The 24,458-nt window shown below is 40.8% G+C and overlaps 2 protein-coding genes across 2 annotated transcripts in view; both read left to right on the forward strand.

The window, feature by feature from the left end:
• The first annotated feature begins 1,427 nt into the window (after positions 1 to 1,427).
• On the forward strand, positions 1,428 to 11,688 carry fam83c (family with sequence similarity 83 member C). Its single transcript, XM_079578335.1, has 5 exons — positions 1,428 to 2,101; positions 3,675 to 3,842; positions 4,285 to 4,409; positions 9,198 to 9,437; positions 9,692 to 11,688. Exons 1-5 carry the CDS (start codon positions 1,592 to 1,594, stop codon positions 10,503 to 10,505), a joined length of 1,857 nt encoding a protein of 618 aa, XP_079434461.1. The 5' UTR covers positions 1,428 to 1,591; the 3' UTR covers positions 10,506 to 11,688.
• A 10,410-nt stretch (positions 11,689 to 22,098) lies between these two features.
• Positions 22,099 to 24,458, forward strand: part of mmp24 (matrix metallopeptidase 24) — a 46,265-nt gene continuing 43,905 nt past the window's right edge. Inside the window, exon 1 of the mRNA XM_079578336.1 lies at positions 22,099 to 22,376. Coding sequence (XP_079434462.1) covers positions 22,251 to 22,376 — 126 coding nt within the window. The 5' untranslated portion in view covers positions 22,099 to 22,250. The remainder of the gene's footprint in view (positions 22,377 to 24,458) is intronic.

Raw genomic sequence — 24,458 nt, forward strand, 5'->3', positions numbered from 1 at the left:
AATAAATATTTTCAGAAGAAAGCTGTTTGACGTGTTAGTGTGCAGTAAAATTGTATTTTTATTTACAAACAGGAGTTTTAGTTGGTCACCTTCGAGATAGGAGTATGAATGAAACGAGATTAATCCCAATTGATAACCTCTTCTACAGCTATTCTTTCCCTCTGTACCAGATACAAGGGTTCTTTTGGGACCAACTCCATGACCTCTCACTGCAGCCAGGGCGCTCAGATCATTATGTGCCTCCCAATGTGTCATCTCTGAGACAGGAATAGCAGGTACATAACAATTTTTCTACATTACTAGGTCAGAATCATGGTGTTGGTTGATTATGGTGTGGGCTATTTAACAAAGGTGAGGAAAATGTAGAAAATGTCCTTTAAAATGATTAGAATTGCAGATTATACTTTTGCCTTTTTACAAGATAAATAAAAAAATAATGATGAACTTTTTGGTAATAATTACTGTAGAAATGTTTAACACAATTCCAATGTATTGATTTTTTTTTTACATGTTGTCATTTATGTGAAAAAGGCTGCCAATGTGTTAATTTCTTTACTTGACTATATAAATCATGTTGAACTATAGCTGACTGTATGTGGCTGTGGCACTGACAGCCTGCATGTGGCAGCTCTGCAGGACGTGGACAAGAGTCTCAGGGGACAGAGCGGGGTTAGGTTTCACATCATGTGACAGAACTTATCCAACTTGAAAGTACACCTGTGTACCTCTCCAATGGGGAACAGCTATGATGCCTGCTTATTATTATACTATTATACACTGACTAGCAGAAAGTTGTGTGGTATAATTATTTTTTGTATTTTTTTTTTGTTTTAAAGCATTTTTTGTATTAGTGAATATGGCGACATACATAGTAAAAAAAAAGAAGTAAAGAGGACAAATGACATGCCCACGGCGCGTTGTCCTCAGATTATAAAGCTGGCAAAGGACCAGTTAAAGTTAAAGTTATAATAAGATTATGGGCTTTTCTGTGGAATCACAAGGAGCCGGTGTTCTGTTCCGAGCGGACAGACCAGAATGACAAGAGGAGCAGAGAGGAGGGGGAGGGGGGCACCCAGTGGGCGGGGCTTGTCCTCAGGAGCCAATGGCGTGCAGGTGGCCACAGGTGAGCCTCGCGTTCACTGTGCTCGCGGAGCCACGCAGTGAGAGCTGAGAGGGAAAGAGTTGTCCGCTTGCGCACCGAGGCTCCTGGGATTTCACACAGACGGGCAACTGGAGAAGCCAGTCCCATTACGGCTCACACGGACTCAGGGCTGTTTGTTTTGGATTATTTTCTACATTTCAGCTCGACAGAGCCCAGTTGTTTTTTGTTTTGTTTTTTATCGGAGGAGACGTGAGAGTTTAACTTATTCACATTATCTCGAGCTAAACTTTGGGTTTACTCTGGTCTCTTACTTACAGACTGACTTTTGTAGCGATCGTTTTGAAACAAGTCATCTGCTTTTGTTTCCCACCGCCTCCCAGAATGAAACTTTTACTTTGTTTTTAATGATGTCCTTTCAAGAGGGAGTTTTGTTGCAAGTCTCGGGAGTTCGTTCCTTGATTATTTGGACTTTTTGAACAGTTATTAGCGATGATGATAAGCTCGGAGGGACTGCGGCCGTCTTCCAACGGGCGCAAGCCGCTGGGGAAGCTCGCGTCACGGTTGGAGGAGGTGAAGAACCCCTGGCGCCAGGGCTCCACTCTTGAGCTGAGCCATAATGAAGCAGCGCGCCTGGCCACGGACGCATTGCTGGAGCACGGGGAAAAGGAGTACCGTCGGGTACTGGCCGAGGAGCGCGAGGTTACGTTCCTGTCTCCTCTGGAGATCCGCTACATTTCGCAGCACGCGGCCAAAACATGCTCAGACTCCAACGGCACCGGACCCAACGACCGAGACTTTGGGGATGGGGATGCGGTATCGGAGCTCACCTCCGGGACGTACTTCCCCATGATGTCAGATGAGGAGCCCCCCATGCTCGAGCTGGGCTGGCCCGAGCCACCTGCGCGCTATGGACCGTCCGAGACACAGATCTACTTCCAGAGAGACAAATCTCATAATGTAAAGGACCTAATAAGGTCCCTCATCAACAAGGCAAAAAAGGTAGGAACTGTACCGTGTGTGTCCCACACAGATCAGGTCACTGCCTGCAGACTGTTGCGGTAAACGTCTGTGTTCAGCCCACACCACTGCCCTCCAGACAATAGGTTATTAGAAGTGGCAGACTCTTGCTGAACAGACCGGCCACTATAAATAGCACACGAGACTCAGATTATCTGTGGATGGTTAATGCTGTAGTTGCAGAATTGTGCTGATATCAAGTGTAGCTACTGTACATCACGTGTACACTTGACTTGTGTCATATTGTTGCTTCATGGTTGGAGCTTTGAGATTATTATTTGCTTATTTGAGTGATAGTATGTTGGCACTCAATAAGCAACAAGCAGCAACATCTATGTCATTGACTTTTTCCTTATTATTCTGGTCTAAGAAATCGATATCAGTAAAAAGTCATATTGAAATTACACTGCTTTAATATGTTTATTTCTGTGAAGACTGTGAAGTGGTGTTGATGGAATAAGCAACACAAGTTCTGCATAACAATTTGATACTTTGTCACAGTGGGAATTGGTGTCTCAAGTGGTTTCCACTTGGTTTGCTTACAAACAAATCGATGTTTGACCAGCTCTTATTTGCTCTGACAAGGCCAGCCCTCCCTGTCAGGTCAATGTTGACACTAACTGATGCAGTAAAAACCCAATGATTATCTTCAAACATCACGATAGTGCAGTTTGAACTTGTCTGGGTTGATGAAGCTACAACAGTTAAATAAGAACACAGTTGGTGAATTGGCAGAACGTCCAGCACACACTGTATGAGTCACCTCTTCTCAGACACCTCTCATATATTAATAAATCATCCTGTGGCCAGAGCTGATAAAATAGTCTTACCTTTGAGGACTGAAAACAAATGCAGCTGTATGTGTATTCTGTCAAGCACTTGTGGGCAACTCATTGTGCAGAGTCAGCAGCTGGCACGGTCATGTGACCTATAGGCATACACACCACCGTGGGCTGTATCTCCTGTCCAGTGCACAGTCTGAATGATACTCACTTTACATTAGCATCGTTTCATCTCGTCCCAGTGCTCTCATCAGTATTAATCACTATTCTTGTGCACACTTGTTTGTGCAGCTGTGGACCTGGGCATGTCTGCACCTGTCTGTGTGTATGCATGCATATGCATCCTTGTTATTGATTCTACACTCATGTATTTTACAGCTCACAGTCTTGAGAAAATTCGTCCACAGAACATTTATTTATTTTATGGGCACAAGACCTCACTGAATAGAATGTGCTGAGCACTGAAGTCTGGCTTGGCCTGTTTTTTTTTGTAACTATTAGGCCTATACTTAAATAAAAAACTAAAAAAACTACTGCGTTCAATAAAGCAACATAAATGTTCATAACTGGTTAGCTGTCACTTACTAATTTAATGTAATCAGTCTACCTTATAATTTAAAACATTGTGTGAATAATGGTGTAATTATGTTGCAAGAGAAAATGTTTTTGCATGATGTTTTAACTTATTTCATAATAACCAGGATCTGAAAGCTTCTACTAATCAACATCGTAAAGTGTATGATTGTAATGTGTTGTGGTTTGTGTTGCTGTAGGTGATCGCGCTGGTGATGGACGTGTTCACAGACGTCGACCTGTTGTGTGACCTCATGGAGGCGTCCAACAAGCGAAAGGTGCCGGTGTACATCCTGCTGGATGAAAAGAATCTGAGCTCCTTCACAGACATGTGCTCTGCGCTCGACATCCAGAACTCGCACCTGAATGTAAGTGCACATTCACACTCACACTACAGTGTCCAGTTAAGTCCTGTGCTACCTCCAGAACTTTACTATGAGTGGCAGAAAGAAGTCATGGAGAATCTTGCGTAACTTGTAGCAAAACCCTCCGACTGTGTTTCCAAATGTGGAACAGTAGCTTGTTGTTTAGCAGCCTGAGTGCAAGCCTTGGCAGGCTCACAGTACTTTTTTAACAGTTGCTGTTTTACTCATATAAAAAAGCCCAATGAAGTTAAGAACTTTCTGGTGGTAAATGCACAATGTGCTGTTGCTCATACCTCCCGAAGCAGAGCAAAAGAGAGCACTGAGCCTCGGTACAGACTACTGTTGACCTGTTTTGACAAAATAGTCCAATAAAATGATCAAGCAATTTATTTTAACACTGGTTGAAATGTGACGTTTTTCCTGTTTGTGCTTGTGTGTTGAATAGCACATGAGAATTCGAAGTGTGTGTGGAGACACGTACTGCACCAAAAGTGGAAAGAAATTCACTGGTCAAGTGCTGGAGAAGTTCCTGATCATTGACTGCGAAGAGGTCATTGCAGGCTCATACAGGTATGAAACTCATCTGTTCGCTCTCATGTCCCTACTAGAGCAGTGTGTACAGGCTACATACTTCTGTGCGCTTAGTTGAATCAGCCACACCTCACACATGTTCCGAGGTCTCTCACTTTTACTTCAGAGATTATCATTTACATTCTGCGAATAAGCTACATACTGTATAATTATCTGTTACTGTGAGAAAAATAAGTTGGGACTATAATCTTCAGATGGACAGACTCGGTCTGGTTCTGACACAAACACCATGCCTGGTGTTTGTGTCAGAACTGAATGTGTGAGGACTGTTGGCCCCTTACTTGTGTCACTGTGCAGGCGCAAACCTGTTACCCCCGGCTCTGGCAGAGAATGCACATGAGCTCAGTGGATTTATGCAGTGTTGCTTGGACAACAGGCTGCAGTGCATGGAGGTACTATATCGGCAAGGGGAAAACAAAGGACTTTTTATCTAAACATAACAGTTTTTAAAAAACTACAATAATGTATGTATTGTCTTAACTGTTTAAGCTGTGGCCTTTAACGTGGAGGCTGTTGAATCGGGACAGGCAGGAGGTCACAGTATTTGTTACATATTTGATTATGCACTACAGAATCATACTTAAAAATATCACGTACAATATTCTGCAGAGAAGAAAGCACCATTTTATTCACTGAATGAAAGTTGGTCCTCAATCCTTCTCAGTTTAAGGGCCCTGGTCTTAAGAAACATTGAAATGTTAAGATAAAATCTGTGTTTATATTGATATAGCTATTGAGGAAACATTTTTCTAAAACCTTCCATATATTTTGCTCTCTGGAAGTACTTTCCACATATTGACTGCCACGTACTTTGCAGTCATTTGCATCCAAAACCCACAAACCCAAAAGCCTCACAATGCATATTCCACAGAGAAGTGGAAACAGATGCTGATATGATTTGTTCAGATCCTCATTACCTTTATTTCTTATTATTATTTATTTCTTAAAAATAAAGACAACTGGGACACACTGAATTAAAAGCTTGATCTAAATGATCTTTGCAGTTGCTGAAAAATGAACTTGTCTTGAAAACAAACAGAGGCCAAGTCAGATGTTCTGCAACATTCCTCTGCAGTGGTTTGACTTCGACATTTGGTTTGAATGTGTTCACTGCTGCTGGCTGAATGACAGTGGTGAATTAGAGCTGGAGCAGCCCCGATCTCTGATTTTATAGTCCAACAATGTGCTATGGAAAGCAGCGAGCTGCTCTTCTGGATATACCTGAAACTGAGTATACTTGCCTGCATGATAAAAACAAACAAATCACTTAATTAATTTCAAAGACTTAAAACTGACAAAATGCTGTACCTTGTCCGCTCAATAATTTTGTGAAGAACAAACATGGTTGCCTATATTTCATGCTCTTGCCATAACACTAACCCCCATTATTTCACTGTAAAAACAATTGGCTGTGTTAGACGTTAACAGTGTAATATTTAGAAATCAATCATTTATTTGTTTTATTTATTTGAGCAGTTTATTTTTATTTTTTTAATTACTTTATTGTGTGGTTTTACATTTCAAATGTGTTCATTTTTACATTTCTGTTATTACACACAATATTTAGTCTTTTTTTTTTTCTCCCCTTGTGTAGCAAATAAAATCGACAAACAAAAGGAGCTATTACATACCTGATGCGCTGTGACAGTGGTTCGAATTCATACAAACCGCCAAACCGCCTTTGCTCTGCCCAATCCCGTCAGACCTTGGAAGCTAAGCAGGGAAGGGCCTGGTCGGTACTTGGATGGGAGACCGTTTAGTAACACCAGGAAGCCTAGTGAATGTAGTGAGTGAGTGAGTGAGTGGTTGGTGGTGGTCGGAGGGGCCGATGGCGCAGACTGGTTGCCTCGCTTCCGTCAGTCTACCCCAGGGCAGCTGTGGCTACAATAGTAGCTTACCACCACCGGGTATGGAGTGAATGAATAGTGCAATGTAAAGCGTCTTTGAGTGTCCAGAAAAGCGCTATATAAAACTGATGCATTATTATTATTATTATACATGATAGCTAGAAAGAAAGAAAAAAAACAACAGAAAAAAAAATAATAATAATAATAATTCCTCGTTTTCTATTCTAATATATATATATATATATATATATACACCTACATACACAGTTTACATTCTTAATCTCGCACAGTTACACAGTTATGGAGACTCAAAGGGCTGAAGCAGTAAAGCTCATGGTGATGTTTATTTGTTGTTTGGTACAAAGGCTTTGCTGAATATATTGTTCTGAGAAGTCTGGCCTGACCCTGTGTTCAATGTAAATTACATTTGCATTTCAGAATCTTACAGTTACACATTACATTGACATTAGGTGTAAACCTTTTCTCCTGAGTTTATCAAAACACCCAGCTGCCCAGACTAGTTGACACCTCTGCTGTGATGCGTTAAAAGGCTCTATTCTTCTTCTTTTTCTGTTGATAAGTACATAGTTATCAAATTAGATGCTTCATTCATTCATTTCATATTAAATTTACAAATCACTTGGCTGCAGTGTTGTTTTGTAGTTTGTTCTGTGGCCTTGGGGGACGTGTGTGACAGTGAAGAAGTCACACACAGGCCTGCTGAACTTGAGAAGGATTTTCGCAAGCTCGTGTCACAAGCAGTGCTGTTGAAAATAACTTGTTACTTTGTCATTTTTTTCTTTGTCACGCTTGCTTGCCTCTGATCGCTTTAATCTCCAGTCGGTCTGGTTTTAGGAGTGCTACTAAAAATCACATTCCATATTTTAGAGCTTTCGCTGTTTGAAAGAGAAACTTAATGAAGTAGTGTGAGCTGCAAAGTACACAGCATACTGTCACAGTGTACACGGCTCAATTCATTCATTGTTGTTTATTGAGTGAGTGCTTGTGGCTCTCGTGAATACAGATAAGGGAAGGTCCAAGGTGCAAAGGCTAAGCACAAAGTGGGTTAGTGAGTCCTTTGATAATCCACATCAAATATCCAGGCGTTTCAAGTGCAAAACGCATCAAAGATCGCAATTATGAGTATATGCATAGGCAATATCAGTGACTCATAACTCATTGCATTATGCTTTCACCAGAAAAAGATAAAACATCATACTTTAATACAGAACAGTACCCATAGTAATTTCAGTATGTTGTAACATTTTTAAGAGTGTGATAATAGCTTGTAAGTAAGTAAGCATTTTGTTTATTGTATGTTTGCCGCTTTTCTCATTAAAACATGACTTTGCTTAGTATCTGCTTCTGTTGAATATGTTTTAAAATCCTTAAAAAGTGTTGGAAATGAGCAGTTTTGCTTTTGAACCTAAACCTGTTCATCTGGTTCATTATCATGTTATTGTTACTTACATATCTACTATATCAACATTGTCATATCCACCCACATTATTTGAAGTGGGTAATGGGCACAGGTTGGACTGAGGCCGGTGCTGTGGTCAGGTAGAGCTGTTGTTATGCAGCTATATGATGTGTTAATCGCTTTGAGGGTGGGACTGACAGGCCTCGTGTCTTTATGCTGACGATGGAATGATGGGCGAGGTTCTGGAGCTGTGCCAATTAGTTCAGGCTGGCCAAATATTGTTCTGTCTCTCCTGAATGCTGCTTCACTGCTCATGTACCATCAATATCTGGTAACTCCTACATAACCTGCTTGATATGAACTGTAAAGGCTTTTTAGAAAGAAAATATACATTTTAAACTTGTCACTATATTACTATAAATAAAGATAAATGAAATCAAGCTCCAAACGGACAGTGATTATGATTGTATAAGACATCACTGGGGACTGTCATTCTAACTCAGCGAGCACTGAGTGATTTACTGAAAAAGCGGCTCTGCCGGTCGGAAGAGTTTCTCTGCTGCCTCTGCTGTTCAAATGTCCCTGTCTCTGCGTGTCTCACTCGTAAAACACCTAAATCATGTTAACTTATGTATTCATTGGAACTGCAGTGAAAGCGTCTGTTGGAGCTTGAAGGAGGTTTATCCCAATGAGACTTTGCTGAGTTGCAGATACTTGAAGCAAGTAACTACAGACGCTCCAAAAGGCTCCAGGGCTAACTGCTGCTGTATGTGACATAGGCGTCACTTTATGTAAATAGATACCCAACGGTTGAACTACAGCTGGAAACTTTTCATCGACTTTTACGGGACTTGCCTCACACATGTGCCGTTAATTGTCTAGTTAGTCTAAGGGGAAGTTGGCGTCTTCAAAAGACTGTTGGGAACTTGAGTCTATAGTAAAATGGTGTGTCAAGAAGACTACCTTCAGCCTATAGGTCCATTGCTGATCCAGAGCCAATTATTTAAATCTGAGGGAGCTTTTTAAAGCCGCAAAGCATCTAAGTTCTGAGAACAAAGCTGACCCCAAACTTTGATGTGCTCTCTAAAAAGAGTGCCCGACAAAACAACATTGTTTTCTCTCACGTAAATGAATAATAATAACAGGATACATTTTTGTGTGCAGTTTACACTATTTGTAAACCCACAAACTGCTGTAGAGGGAATGCAAGTGTGCCAGTCACAACATAACAACAGCATTGCAACAGAAACCAAATGAGTGTCATGTACATTATTCATTGTTGTTTTGAATGAAAGATGAATGTGCCAGTGGGCCAGTGTCTGAGATATGAAATACTCAAGTATTGATCAATAAATTGATTACTCAAAACCTTACATTTCTCTTAAGTTGCTATGTTCTGTTACATAATTAACATAATAATTATGTACATATTTTATTTTCTCATGTGGTCAGAAGGAGTTGCTGTTAATGCTAATGTTGTGTTCTTGTGCTCTCCTTCAGTTTCACCTGGCTGTCATCTCAGGTGCACAGTAACATGGTGATGCACTTCTCGGGCCGAATCACCGACAGCTTTGACCGGGAGTTTCGCTGTCTGTACGCAGACTCTCAAGTTGTCGACTGTTTCTTTAACCCAGAGGACGAGGGCATGCCTTACTACCCTGCGTACCAGGCTATGCTCCCTGGCATGGGCATCAACATGGGGCTGGGTCCAGTCATGGGACTCGACCTGCTCTCTGACAGGTAATAAAACTATTCTACTATGACAGGCTTCTTATATAGGCTACACTAGGCACTAGAAGATTTACAGTATGTATATTGCAATGTCTGTTTAAAATGTACTTAATATAGTGGTTAATTCAAATGTAAGAGATTACAACAAGTCTAGATGGTAAACTGGGTAAGCACTTACATGTAAACCAGAACACACAACATTGCTCTGTTCTGTTTTAATGTTCATTTGGTGGTTTTGCTGATCTTCACTGTGTTTGTTGCAGCCGGCAGAGGGACAGGGACAGGGTGTGCTCTGAGAACTCCAGCAGCCAGTCCAGTAACAGTGTGTCCAGTGTGAAGGCTGCACCAGGAATGACCACTAACAACATCTACAAGGTCACACAAAGTCACGACAAGAAGGAATCGAACAGCAACCCCCACTTGAGCCCTGAGCGAAGGAGCGGACAGTCCAGCACTAACCAAACCCCCATTACCCCTGTGTCACGTGTCAATGGTGTGGCCAATCACAACCCTACTCCCGAGAGGCCTTCGGGAGTCTATCAGCCCATGGGCATTGAGTGGAATAAGCCCAGTGCGGTGGACATGATGCGCTCCAACATCGGAGGAGCTTCCTCCAAATTTCAGGCTCTGGGTTTGTACGAGCACAAGCCCCCTTTGTTTCACAACAGCGGCTATGTGCCCAACAACCCCAACACTAATCTGAACTCAAAAACACCTACCCCATCCCCTGTCCCAGACCCAAAACTCAACCCCAAGCACCGCACTTCCTCCAACCAGTTTCTTAATAAACTGTCGGACCTCTTTCTGCCACCCTCCAACAAAGATAAAGACAACTACAACTATCGTAGGTCACCCTCTCCCCTCGGCCCTTCACCCTGGGGTGGCCCAGACCTTTCCCAGACTGAGCCTGAGAGCCAGCAGAGCCCCCCTCCCCCTCCCTCGCCGGGCGTCCTCATGAATCGCCAGGATCAGAAGCGCATGACACTGGGACACAGCAAACTGGACCTGGTCAACCAGTACAATAAGATGAAGTCCAGAAACGTGTACAGTCGCTTTGAGCTAAAGAGCTCCAACTGACCCACTCACACAGGTTCACAGAGAAGCTAAACAGACAGTAGCGCCTTATTTCTGTCAGGATTTCACTGTATTGTATCGCTCTTTTGTGTTAGACCAGAGTCCTGACATACTTTGCAACGTCACAGTCAGTTGAAGTCTTATGTTTACAGAATATGATCTTAGTACTTAAAGTTCATGTATCATCTTGATAAATGACATTTTAGGAAATTCCACTGGTTTTCAAATTAAGGCATTTTCTTTCTGTTGCGTATTAAGCAATATTGTATAGATAATGAAGATTGCTCTATATCCATGGTAGATTAATATTAATCTTTAAATGTCAGTCATTATTAGTGGCTGCTCAGGACAGGATGTAATGTGAGTCATTGTCCTGAATGAACCCAGTCACAAACAGGACAAAGGTGCCCGTGTTTTTTTTAAAGACTTTGTGTAAAATTGTTATATTGTGTATGTTGTGCTCTGTCTGGATGACCCTCAATGTGTGATTAGCTTGACACCACTCAAAGCTCGACTTCTAATAACAATACCTTACCTTTTAAAGTCTTTTAACAATTGGATTTACACTCCAAGAAAAACTCTTCCTAAATCTGTGCCTTTACTCTGCCTTAAGATTCATATCCACAGGTGCACACAGCACATTGTAAATACACTACATTCCCGGTGCTTGTGCTTCCACACACTTGTATGAAATTTGTTGTAAATATGGATATGCCGAGCTCTTTGACACTGGAAGGTCATCTGGGCAAAAGCGGTTTGAATATTGGGAGTCTTGAATGAGACGTATCACTGGTTTGTTGTGATAGTAAGTGTACAGGTTACTGTGATGATAGTTTTACAGTTAAATGTGTATTTACCTGCATTGAACACACAATGGGAGGATACTTCCCGAGTAATTCATATGCAGTTACCAGTTACTGTGGGACTGCAATAACACAAGACAAAGTGTACTTGAGAAGGAGCATTCTCCTCACTTGAGAGAAGCACAAAGATCGTTTGCACTTCAAGCAATAAGCACATTCTGTAGTACCCTTTGGACTTCTGTTTCAATTATATTTTGTCTTTAAAGACAAATGTACTATACAGTGCATATTGTACAATACATGTGGGTTTACAGTATGTCAAAGAACTGTTATATTACCATGAGAGGATGTTGTTCAGTTGAAAATGTGAATGTAAAGTTTAATATTGATGTGTTTGTCCTAACTTTTAGGATAAACTAAGATTATGATTAAAGGTTATACAAACACAAATGGTTTCTTTTTAATACAACTCACTGAATGACAAAGAAGATCTCCCCTGAGCTGACTTCAAAGTAGTTTCGTTCTTGACGTGGGTGTGATGACAAAGGGCTGCGCCTGACCAATAAAAGCTCTTCAGAGGAAATAGGTTGTGTTTTGCATTGATCTATCTTTCAGGGAATCATTTTACAATGTAAATAAGCAAAGAGTTTTGAATATTTTGTCACATCCTTCACCGTTATACTGGCAGTTTACTTGTAAAATGGGCAATGGGACTTTAGAAGACACTTTTCAGAAGTGTGTCGGCCTCGGTCTATATTGTAAAGGTTGCCTCTGCATATAGAACAAAAAAAGAACAAGGGACCTTCCTGTCAGGAAATCCCACCCATACCAAGAGTGCAGTCAAAGAGTCAACAATGTGGCTGAATGAATAACCCCAGGTGCAGACAGTGAAGAATCCCAGAAACAAATCCTAAGAGGATGACAGCAATTGACCTATATGTGTTTGATTGTTAAAAAGAAAATAGTGTCTGAGAGACAAAATATATAATATACAGCGGCTACTACATGTTAGGATATACTGTCATTTTTATCACTGGTGTATACAGTTTACTATCTGCTCCAGGGCCAAGGTACTGTATTGGCCTTTCTGAAATATGCCTATAATATTGTATAGTAGAAAATGCCCCATTTCAAACTGTAATGTGTACTCTAATTGGGAGAGCAAAAGACCAAAGTATTCTAATCCAGAACAATCTCTTTATATTATACAATCTCAATACAGTCTTGGGACATTGTTATCAGAATCTCACTGACCCAATCACGAGGAGATGAGGGTTTGTTTGTTTTTACTCAGGAGGAATCCAGTGGCAGAGTGGTTAGTCCATATGACCCACAGCTGTGTTTCCATAGGTTCAGCACAACATTAACCAGCTAACCAGTTACCCCTGTGTTTGTGCCGTTGTCACAGTAACGGGCCCAGATCCTGACCCCTGTTGGTTTTACAAGCCTGGTTTTGTTGGGCTTTTTTTACCCCCCTTTTCAGACAGTGACGCAGCATTGTTTAAGAGGTTACAGTGGAAAGAGGCACAAGCTTAATCTTATTTCAAAGGCCATACTTTCTTTTGTCAAAATCTAGGTGCGACTGCCGTGCAATCAACAGAGCAGCCATTCGAAGTGTAGTACAGCAAGTGTGGAGTTTTAAATAGACCTAGCACTGGCAAGTTAAAGAGTTTGTCTTCGTCACTCTCTTGTTCCAATAGGTCGGCTAATCTTTGATCCTAAAATAAAGGACAATACTGCCAAATATATACGATTAGGCTGGCTCAGTAGCTGGCTCAGTATCTGTAGCTTCATGATGTCATCACCAGAAATAGTTCTGACATGACCGACTGTTGGAAACCATTTCAGATGACGACCTTATGAAACTCATTAAGAAAATGCCAAGAATAAAGGGTGGCCATTTTGAAGAAATTTAAAGATAAAGCATATTTTGAGTTATTTCACCCTTTTTTGTTTCCCACATAATCCCATGTGTTCATTCAGAATAAGAGCTGGTTTTAATGCCATGGTTATGAGCAGGTTCACAACTAGGAATTTTTTTCAGTCGATTGTGCAACAAGAAACATAAAACATATAACACATAACTTACATAATAAACTATAAAAAAAACATTAAACTATAAGACTATAAGACTTGCATGCTTAAGATTAAATTTAAACTATGATAAAGACAACAACAATTTGACATAGTACAACAGTGTGAGTGTATTTACAGATGTACAGGTGCTTTGAGTGTTCAATGTCTTCATTGAGGATCACACAAAGTAAATAATGTTGAAAATAATAATAATAATAATAATAATAATAATAATAATAATAATAATAACAATAATAATAATAATAATAATAACAATAATAATAATAATAATAACAATAATAATAACAATAATAATAATAATAATAAGAGGCCGATGCATTGAAAATATTTCCAAACTTTTGAGGTACTGTATGTTCCTGTTCCTGTTTTTACAGAATGCACAACATATCTGTGGGCAGGGGTTCAATCACATAACCGGCTCCTGTGTTAGATGCCATTTTGAGTTTTTGGCCATGATTGATTGATTTAAATACTTAACCAAGTAAAGAACCATGTACAAAGTGGGCACATATAGGAAAGAGCCGCATCCTGATGGGCCATGTTGGTTTGTAGGCCAGATAAGGTAACACAAGCCTGACGGTCATGTTTCAGACTTGAACACTGTCGACGGGAGAGGGCCGCTTTCTCAAGTCATTCTGTAACCATCCGCACAGGTAATGGCCCTTTGTGTTTTGACAGAGGTAATAACTAGTTCCATTATTAGGAGTTTAACAGACAACGATACTTCAACAAGCATTGTCTGCAATACACAGGTTAGGGTTAAAAAATTACACATAATATCTATTCTTTTAACCAGCACCATATGAGAGAACCAAAACACTTGATTATTTTTGACTGTCATTAGTGTTTTATACTTGATCAGATCATGACTCTGCAGGTGCACTGTCTCCTCTGTGAAACCTGAGAGCACAAGTGTCCGATTCAGAGTTTCTCCCTCTGCAGCAGGGGCCAGTGTGGTGCAGGAGTGCAGGCCTTCTCACCACTATCGCTGACACAAAGGGAGTCATTTTCTGAAGACTGACAAGGAGAGCTCTGTGAAGACACTGGTGTGGCAGGACTGTATCTTTTGATCTCATATTGTCTGTGGTCTATCGTTGGCTGGGTGCACGATGTGTTAAACTTTATGATCTCTCAACACATCCGCATATCATTACTTTAAAAACAAGTTCTTTCAGCCTGGCCTGCACGGTAACTTTCCGCAGTGTACCGACTGCACTGCATTTTGTGTTGCGTTTCAGCAGTTCTTCATTACTTGTATCCAGATGTTCTGAAAGGAAATGATATAGTTTCTTTCGCAACCCTTTGCCCCATTTGAGAAGAGGTCACCGCATTCTTCTTTTTAATTTCCTCTCATAATAATAATAATCTTCACATCATTATTGTTCTCTAAGCCAATAATAACAGACCTACTTTATGACTGTCAAATCGCGCTGCAGGTTACATGGTTAACTATAGCAATAACATTAAAGACATACAGGTCTACTACTTATGATTTTGTGTAAGCACAGAAAGTCTTATACTTATATGCAAAACAATCTAGTCATGAGAACTAAAACTTTTACTGAGAAAAGCTGAATGGTCGAGCAGTGAGTATATGGCTGAGAAACTGACCTAGTTGAATTGAGATAAGCTTATTGTTGGAGAGACCGGCAAACATACAGAATACTGTTATCTGCAGATAGCAGTGCAAAAGAAAAGAGCCCCTGAACAATGATGGAAGTTTCTACGATTACAGAGTTTGGCTCATACAGAAAATACTTTTCATGATAGACAAAATAATGACTAGAAGCTATCTGGTAAATAAGGCTATAAGGAAAAGGCCACCTCTTTTCCATACTGAGATGTTCTTTCCTGAGTTAGAGGAGTTGATGTGTATCTGTCTGGTCTTTGTGCGTGCGCTCAGTCACGTGAAATGACCTAGGATGTTGTTAGCATTTAGCCTCTCCTCCTCTCCTCTATGGACCTAAACGGGGGTGAAGTTAGAAGCGACCAAGCTCTTCCACGTTTTCCCTATTGAAATACAGTTACGTGAAAGCTTACATGATCCAAGTAGTCACACAAAATTAAACATATTGATTAGTAATAAGGAGGAACGTTTAATTTGGTGTAACTATACCTCGTGTGACCGCTCACGTTACTGTATTTCAGGTGGGAAACTTCATCCCCGTTTGGCCCCATAGAGGAGAGGAGAAGAGGCTAAATGCTCACAACATCTTTGGTCCTTGTGCGTGACTGAGCGCACACACAAAGACCAGACAGGTACGCTATGCATCAACTCGTCTAAGGTCAGGTAAGAACATATCTGGAAGACGGCGGCCTTGTGACTAATGGCAGGTTTACATTCACAAACTAATCTAATACCGGACTTTAGCCTCACCCATACTATTAAAGAAGCTCTGACAGGTCTATTTATTAGGACCACATTGTCCCACATACAGTATGAATGCATCTTTCGTCTCGGAAAGCAGCATTTCCTGTAGCCTCTCGCTGTTAACCATTATCTTCAGGATGCACAGCTCTTCCGGCCAGAGACTATTCTCCGCTGAGACTGTTTAACTGTGTGTAAACTGTAAAAACCTTCAGACTGTCTGGGCCATAATTATGCACATTGTTGTTTTGTTAAAGGTACGTCTGAGACCCAACACATTGTCTTTTCGAAATTATAGCGGGGAGTCAAGGTGCTAGATTGTTTTTGGTATGTTCTGTTTAGTTTTGTATCAGTCTACCAGAAGAAAAACATATTATAGTCTACAGCCACTGTGTTTTTTACGTATGCTTATTATTCTGTGGATGTATCGTATGACTCATAAGTGTCATTCATCACCAAAAGATTTATCAAATACAACTTTTGGCATTTGCTCCAGCCGTCTCACCCGCAAAGCCCTCAGCATTGCATAAACAGCAATTTCACAAACTTCTCGCCAGACCCTCAGGGACAATGAACTCTGACTTGATGTATTTAGTTGAGTTTGATATTTGATATTGATACACCAAATCAAAACCCCTCACGCCTGTTGTTGGATCCTTACTATTTTACAAGAGGCTTATCCAGACCATCTCTATTTGTCTAACCCTAATCCTAACAAACCATAATATCTGAGGCAGGTCCCTATTAGCCACAGACTGAAGCTTCAGCAGAAACAACATCTGTCCACATTCAAGAACAGGTTCCTCTTTCTAAATTGTCATCAGATCAAAACATTGGTCGCACGCACGTCGGAACTACAATTACTCAGCTTTGTGGCATTGATCATTTCACAACATGGAATTTATTTTGAGGTTCCATAGAAATGTCATTTACACTCTGACTATGCGCAGATGTTCAACACACTCAGTTTTGGTGCCAAGGCCTGAATACCTGAACAAGCACAAAGAAGAAGTTTAAAACTACAATATCCCAGTGGCAAAAATGTCAAAATGTTGTTTACTATTATTCAATTATCCGGACTCAAAACACATCTAAAAAAGAGACCAAAAGATATATCCTTATACATTCTCATAGCCTGCTCTAATTTATGTTTTTGTTTCTTGAGCGTCCCCTATACTTTGAGGTCTCATTGTGGATGCACAGACAGAAAAGCTTCACAACAGTTTGAGTGTTAACTTAAAACATTTCTGGCTGTGGTTTGGCAGTAAAAAAAAATAATTTCTTTATTGTGTAACAGGGTAGTTTTCAGGTGTGCTGCATAGTTCAGCAGAAGCTGTGACAGCTTGATGGATAGAGCAGCTGTAAACATTCAGGTGTGTTTATTGTTGATGACACATTGAAAATAAATGGTCAAACTTGAAAGCCCTGGTTGATAAGGTTAATAAGCCCGGGCTATAAACAGCAACAGTGGCTTTTCACGGCAACCAACTGCACCAACAGGAACCAGGAAGTGTTTGGATAAGGAAAGATAAGACTAGTTACCTCGTTAATGTTAAGTGATATTGTTCATTTTAGATGATATTATAACAATAAAGCATCACTAAGACAATCATACAACCTCCTTATAAACAGAATGCTGTATTTGCACGATAGAAGTGAATCATAATATACCACACTGTAAGCAAATTATTGTGAAATATCATAGGACCTTTAAAAACATTTTCTACATGTCATCCGTGTCTACTCTAGCCTACTTTTGTGTCTGCAGGTGTGCTGTTTTGTTCGTGGTACAGACTGTCACAACAGAAGATCGTCTGGTCCACACTCTGTGTCTGTCTGTGTTTATCTGGTCTCTCTCAAATACTTTGTTTCTGTGTTTCCACAAAAACCTAGTGTTCATGACTCATTGTTTGTTCATCTGTCACAGGCAGAGAGCACGTGGCTCGACGTACTTCTTATAAGTGTAACTGCTTGTACTTGAAGAGATGAACCATACAGGAAAATGTTGGACTTGGCTTAACAACATTGCAACAGCCCCCTCGTGTGTTCAGAAAGTGTAGCGCACCAAGAAAGTAACAACTCAGAAAAACGTCACACTAAACAAATAAACTACGCAAATCTCTCTCATGTGAGCATATCGCTTAGGCTATATTGAATTGAATACACATATTCATACACATATATGCCCAGCCCACATGGGCTTAAGACACTATAAACATCATTTGGATGAGGACCATCATAACAATATGTCCAATGCAACAAACCATGAATCCAGATTCTGGATACAAAGCTTTCACACTCATTGTTCATGCTTTCTCTATCTTGCCATGCAACAAAATGTCATTTCTAAATAACTCAACATATCACCTTCTCCTGCCAGCCAAAATAGATTATTACATTCAACTTTCTCACACAAACCAGGTCTTAAATCATTATGCAATGGACAATAGAACACAAAGTGAAATTCATCCTCCACCAAACAGGTCACAAACATTACAGTCCCCTCTCTTCAGAGACCTCTCTGTAACGACCCACCTCCACCTCTAGAGGCAGCACTCCTGCTCTGAGCTGAGCACACAGAGACGTCCGTCCTCTTTTTAAATTATTTAACATAAATCACTGTAGAAAAACATTCTCTAATCTGAATTTAAGTTCTCAATTCCACTTTCCTCTGCTCCATATGTGTCAGTGACAAGCCAAAAATTCTTATGAAATTAAGTTTGAAATATCAGACTTTTCACATTTCTTTGTGTTTAGCGATGAACAGTTCAAGAATAAAACATAAATTACTCTTTAACGTTCCAACAATAACCCAGTCAACTGAAACAGGCTGTCACCAAACATATTTATTGGAATTAGTGTTTGTGCCATTATTTTTAACTTCTAGTGTAACTTATTATTGTCTACTCAATTTAATAAATTACATTTACAGTAAATACTCTGGCTAATCTACATACCGCTATAGATTTTAGTAAGTAAGTAAGTAAGTAAGTAAGTAAGTAAGTAAGTAAGTAAGTAAGTAAGTAAGTAAGTAAGTAAGTAAGTAAGTAAGTAAGTAAGTATTTCTAAAGCGCTTTCACATAAAAACATGTTAATGGCTGCACAGCTGTCCTTTATTGTCCAGGATATATTTATTACATTAGGCCAGACACTCATCTTCCTATTAATCACTTTAAATTAAGCAAAATGTAGTCTATAAAAGATGTACAGTGCTGCCATCTAGTGACTTGAGAAAATATTGCAAAACAAAAGATACATTTGGAGCATCTAGTTGCTGAGTTTCGTACCTGTTCAGAATGTATTTGGTTCAGTGGGGCACCTCTCAGCAGGAGGTATAGCCTTTATGTGCTCAACATCAGGAGCTAACTTTACACTCCCGTGGTTTGTAAGAGACAGGACACCACATTTTTCATGGTCAGAACAGTCTCTGGGGATTCATGTCAGCAGTTTCATGATAGAGCTTATGTTGTGCACAGCTCGATCTAAAAGGCACTCTTTAATAAAATGATCTATAGTTATGTTTAACCAGCAAAGGCAGAGTCAAATGATCAGATCATAACCAGGTAACCAGGAATCTAGACCCTTTCCTTGTGTGCACTCTCTTATCCCATCATCCTGCTATATGCACAGTAAGCTAATCTCCCAGCTGCATGAAGAAGATCCTTTAGAGCGAGTAAAGGATGGACCGAAAATACAGAGGAAATTCCCGTGAGGACAATAAAATGTGTAGCCTCAAAAATACAACAGCTGCCTTCACAATATATAGTGTATGCTCTTATAGATGCCAAGTTTGGAGCAAAGACATCCCAGACGATTCCAAAGGAGATGGATATAAGGTACTGAGGATATGGCTCACTCTTGTTCCCAAGAAAACGACCAAACGACAAAGACCAAGAACACTGATTTAAAAAAATAATATATTTTTTTTAATGATCACTTACATCCCCAATGACACTGATGACTCCGGGAATAAGGGGAACCAAAAGTGGACGGGAATGGAGCGCCAGCTGCCCAAATGTGGGTCATAAACCAGAACGCCAAAGCTGTTATAGCTGAACAGACGGGAGAGGGAGGTGTGAACTGTCTAAGCTGGGAGCAGAGACATTTGTAGGATTCATAAAGATATCAGAGTAAGCTCTCAGTCACCCGACATAGGGCTGCACAATAAATTACAATACAAATCAAAATTGTAGTTTCATAGTTGCAGTAAGCACAATGCAAATACTGCAGGCATTCAGGCATTAAAATATTACGTGAAAGAGCAAAACATTCTCCATTTAGGGTTTGTTTAGTGTTCCTCTCCTTGTGTGATTCTTGTAGTTCTGCAGTTTATTAACAACATGCTGAAAATGTGCACACTGAATTGAATCTTGATTTACAAATGTAGTTGCAATGAAAAAAGAACAATCATTCATTTTTCTAACATCGTGCAGCAACTGCACAAAGAAGTAGTAATACGGACATGGTCATGTTTGAGTTGAAGATATTCACCTTTGTCAAATGACAAACGACAAAACCTCCTGGATGGATGACAAACCTTTTTACTCTTTTCAAAAGTCAGAAACACCATACTTTGTCTGGCACAGACAATAGTAGGATGTGTGAGAAGATGGCTGGATTATTGAGCAGACTGATGATGTACGGGGAATGAAGTGTTGCGAGGGTGGACAGCTGACTGCGAGAGGTGTGGAAAGAAAGGAAGAGGAGGTGGAAAATATGAGAGAAGAAAAATACCATCAATCTGCACAAAGACACATCGATATTACACGTGTGTGATTTTGCCACAGCTCTGATGGCTCCCCACACTTTTGTAATAGTGTTTGTTCAACCATTGCTCTGTATGCAAATGAATTAGAGAGGATTTTGGATAGTTTTAGTTCACACATACAAATAAATAGTCCAGGGTGGTGAGGTTATAAATAGTGAGGATGACATCATTGCATGGTAAGTCCTATAGCAGGTTTATAACCATCTGCACTCACTGAAGTCTCATAGCTTTCCACAACTGCAGTCAAAATAATGAATCTGTTGCAAGCATTCAATAGTAGATAGAAAGAGAACAATACTTGAGATTTATTATGGACCATTAGGCAGTTGTGTCTTCACTTCAGGCTTCTGTCCACAGAGTAACTGCCTATAGTTTATATAAAACTCTGGCGGTCTTTTTTAAAAGGTTAGGGTTAGATCTAGTAGATCTAGGGAATGGATTTGTCACATTGCCATGAAATACAAGGTTATTTCACTTCTCGGAACATGTGCTGTAAAGCGCTGCTGCTTTTAGTGCAAATCTTTTTTTCCCCTGTACCTTACTCTACATTCCCTCATCCGAGTTGTTGAGATTGATGCCGTCAGATGTGAAGATGCGAAAACAAGTGGCTTTGGCGTGACTCACATCCACGTCATGTGACTTTGGGTGGCGCTCTGCAGCTCCAGAGGGTGTCACCGTGATGAGGCCAGACGTGGGTGCAGGTGCCACATCCTCCAGGCTCTGCGCGACTGCAACAAAGAAGAAGAAGAAGAAGAAGAAGAATGTACAGTGTTCATTTAATGTTGACATGCTGCATATTTGAAGACTTGGCGCACAACGATGCATTATGGATAGGAAGGATATGTTATGAGAGATGCTGCGTACAATAAGTGATAATAACTAGCCTGTGCAAAGGAATCACTATCTAGACACATTCCCTATAATGGTTTTCATAGATTCCCAAATGCTTGAACTTTAATGGGACTATTGATACTGATTGACTCTGTGGCAGTGTGACCTTTAGTGACAAAAGTGTGACCTTTAGTGACAAAAGGTCACACTGTCACAGGTTCAATCAGTATCAATAGTCCTGCAAATAAAGGGCCAGTTGTGAGGGAGATCGGTGCATCACTGTTTATTCACTGGGTGCAAGGATCAGCAAGTTGTTTGAGACTGTTTTAAGAGGTACAAGAGTGAGACGACCACGTGGCCTCTAGTGCATGTGCATGCGAATCTCTAAAACAAGTGAGTCTGTTATAGCAACACATACATTAGAGTGATCTCCTCGCTTCTGGTGTGAGAGGACTGATGTTTTCTTATACCCTCATCCTCCTCGGCCCCTCCCCCTTTCCCGCGTTTCCAATGACATTCAATCGCTCTGACCAACCTGCGCGCGGGGTCCATTGTAGCCAGGCATCCCCAGCTGTTCTCCTACCGTACCTTGAAGGAGCGTGCGCAATGGGAGCGTAGCGTAAACCAATCGCGCGTCTTTCCTCGCGCTCTCAGTGACGACACGGGGGCGAGAGACAACACAGACGCGGGGACGAGTGAGGGGGAGGAGAGGAGAGGAGAGGAGAGAGTGAGAGGTACGAGGAGCAGAGATAGCAGTCAGGAGTCCAAGTCCGATCCCGGGATCATGAGAACGTGGTCTCTCCCGTAAACAAAGCGCCGATTCTGGACAACCCCCGGAGCGCAGAGGCGGAGGAGGTGGGGGGATCACGGGGGACGCAGCCATGGCGGGAGGTGGAGGTGGACTGAAGCGCTGGAAGAAAACAGGGCTCCCCGGGTTGTGCTGCTACTTTCCAATTCTGTTCTGGGTGGCATCTGTGTGCGGGGAGGACAAGACTTTTATTGTGGAGGTGAGCGTCTCTAACATCATAACATCCCATGAAGAAGCGCCCCGTTTCCTCCGCACACTTTTACTGTCTCCATCCCTGTATTATTATTTTTTCCCCACTGAACGCACGTTGCGCTAAGTGCTTTTGCTGCTGCTGCTGCTTCTGCTGCTGTTGTTGTTGGTGCGTCTATTATCCTCAAAGTGATACCCAGCATTCCTTGCGATGGGGAGCGAGAAGAAAGAGTGAAGAATCAGGAGTCAGTGAATTGAATAAATGAAACAGTTTGAGTAATAATAGGGCTCTTTTAAGATGGAATTTGCTTGAAGATCATATTTTCTATTTATTTTTTCTTGATGTAATATTTTTCAAGTCGACATATAGCTTTTAGTCAAGTCTATTTGGGACATTCCCCCCCCCCCCCCCCCCTACAGTATTATGATCACCAATTATTGTCTATTTCCACTGGTATTTTTCAAGGGAAGTTTAACAACTACAGCTTGTTTACAAAAAGCACAAAAGCCATTCTCCCTCACTGAGCAATTGAACCAAAGGACAAAGTAGGCAGGGAATAGTAAGTAGGCAGCAATCGATTGGGAGATGTCCATATTCACTCGTCAACACATTTGCACGCACGGTGCAGTGGCAGCTGAATGAACATTTACCATTTATGTTATGTGTGAGCGCGACAAAGCATTAGCAGCATTCATTCTTCTCCCCTTTTACCCAGTCCAAATATAGCCCTCTTCTATAATTGATGGAAATGGCAGGAGTTAGAGCAGGGGAAGGCAGAGGAGAGGTCTGAAGAGGCACAGTGAGGAACGGATTTGGAAACATCTAATAAATCAGAAGCGAATGCCCCTCTTGTTTTGGCAGTGGTGAACAAAGCAGATGCTCAGCCGCCGTGATAAATATTGTGTGGATGTGCCTGATTCATACAGTATATGTGTGATGATAATAACAGGTTTATGGGAAGTGCTTTGTTTTAGCTGCGGGAAATACTGGAAGAAAGCAGTTTCGTACTGTACTCGTAGTAGCCGGGTTATTCTGTGATGTTTTCGTCGCTGGTGACACTTTCATTCAGACAAAGAGAGCGCCTGTGGCTGTGCAGAGCCATGCTGCTCGGGCGCCCATGTCACCGCTCACACGAGGCACCGCTTTTCATACAAAACAGTCGTTTCTGATGCCGCACAGGAGACAGGCTAAACCGGGGGAATATGTTGTTGAGAAAGAAATGCACATTTTTATTGCCATGTGATCTGGGCAGCATCAAAACAAGTGCTCGTGGGTAATCTGTTGCTGAAAGACAAAGGCGTCTGGCACTTTGGCACTGTTTACTCCAAAAACGTTGGTGTTATTTCTGTAAAATATAAGAGTAAGGCATATGTTTATCTTTCTTAGTTCAAAGCTCAAACAAAGGACAAAAGTCTGAGAGTGAATACATGTTACAACACAGATGCAGTTAGTTTATTGTACATATTGATATTTTCGATGTTGCTAAATAAACATATAATATCCTCCAACTAGACGTCTATGAATTCATTTTAATCACTATTACAGCATCAGTTATGGCAGTATGAAAACATGGTAATGAAAATTCCTCGTCCTCAATAAATAAACAAACTGTAAATTCATTAGCAGGGAATTTATCATGAGATTATAATCGTATAAAAAAAAGGTGACATCAAATTTTAATGTATAACTTGTTATTGAAACCTGTTCTTGCTACTTCGAAGATACAATGTTTCATCACTATTTTTGTAATCACAAGCCAAGCTAAGTTGCATAATCCTCCACATTTTCTGAACACAACCATGTGCTGTTACTATGTGAAGTCATATCCAGCCAATCAGATTCTATTGCCAGTGTTTTCTTTGTCTGCTCTTAGCAACTACAGAGGCATCGGAGCTGGCAGTGCACGTCATAAATCACAGATATAGACATAATAATCAATCAGGTATTCTATTTTTACACCCAGGTGACAGGTGCCAATAGAGACGGTTAACATGCGGCTTGTTTTAATTGCTTATAATGGCTGTGTAAAGGCTTAAAAAGTGCCTGCATGCAATACGCCACATGCCATTATCATTTATGTTTTCGTGGTCG

Source organism: Gobius niger (assembly GCF_951799975.1).
Source record: "Gobius niger genome assembly, chromosome: 20".
In the NCBI taxonomy this organism is placed as follows: domain Eukaryota; kingdom Metazoa; phylum Chordata; class Actinopteri; order Gobiiformes; family Gobiidae; genus Gobius; species Gobius niger.

What these genes read in the sequence shown, in the direction of transcription:
- fam83c (XM_079578335.1), top strand. Translation starts at nt 1,592, where the DNA reads ATGATGATAAGCTCGGAGGGACTGCGGCCGTCTTCCAACGGGCGCAAG. An exon ending in TCATCAACAAGGCAAAAAAG is followed by an intron (nt 2,102 to 3,674) that starts GTAGGAACTGTA and finishes GTGTTGCTGTAG; the next exon opens with GTGATCGCGCTGGTGATGGA. An exon ending in TCCAGAACTCGCACCTGAAT is followed by an intron (nt 3,843 to 4,284) that starts GTAAGTGCACAT and finishes TGTGTTGAATAG; the next exon opens with CACATGAGAATTCGAAGTGT.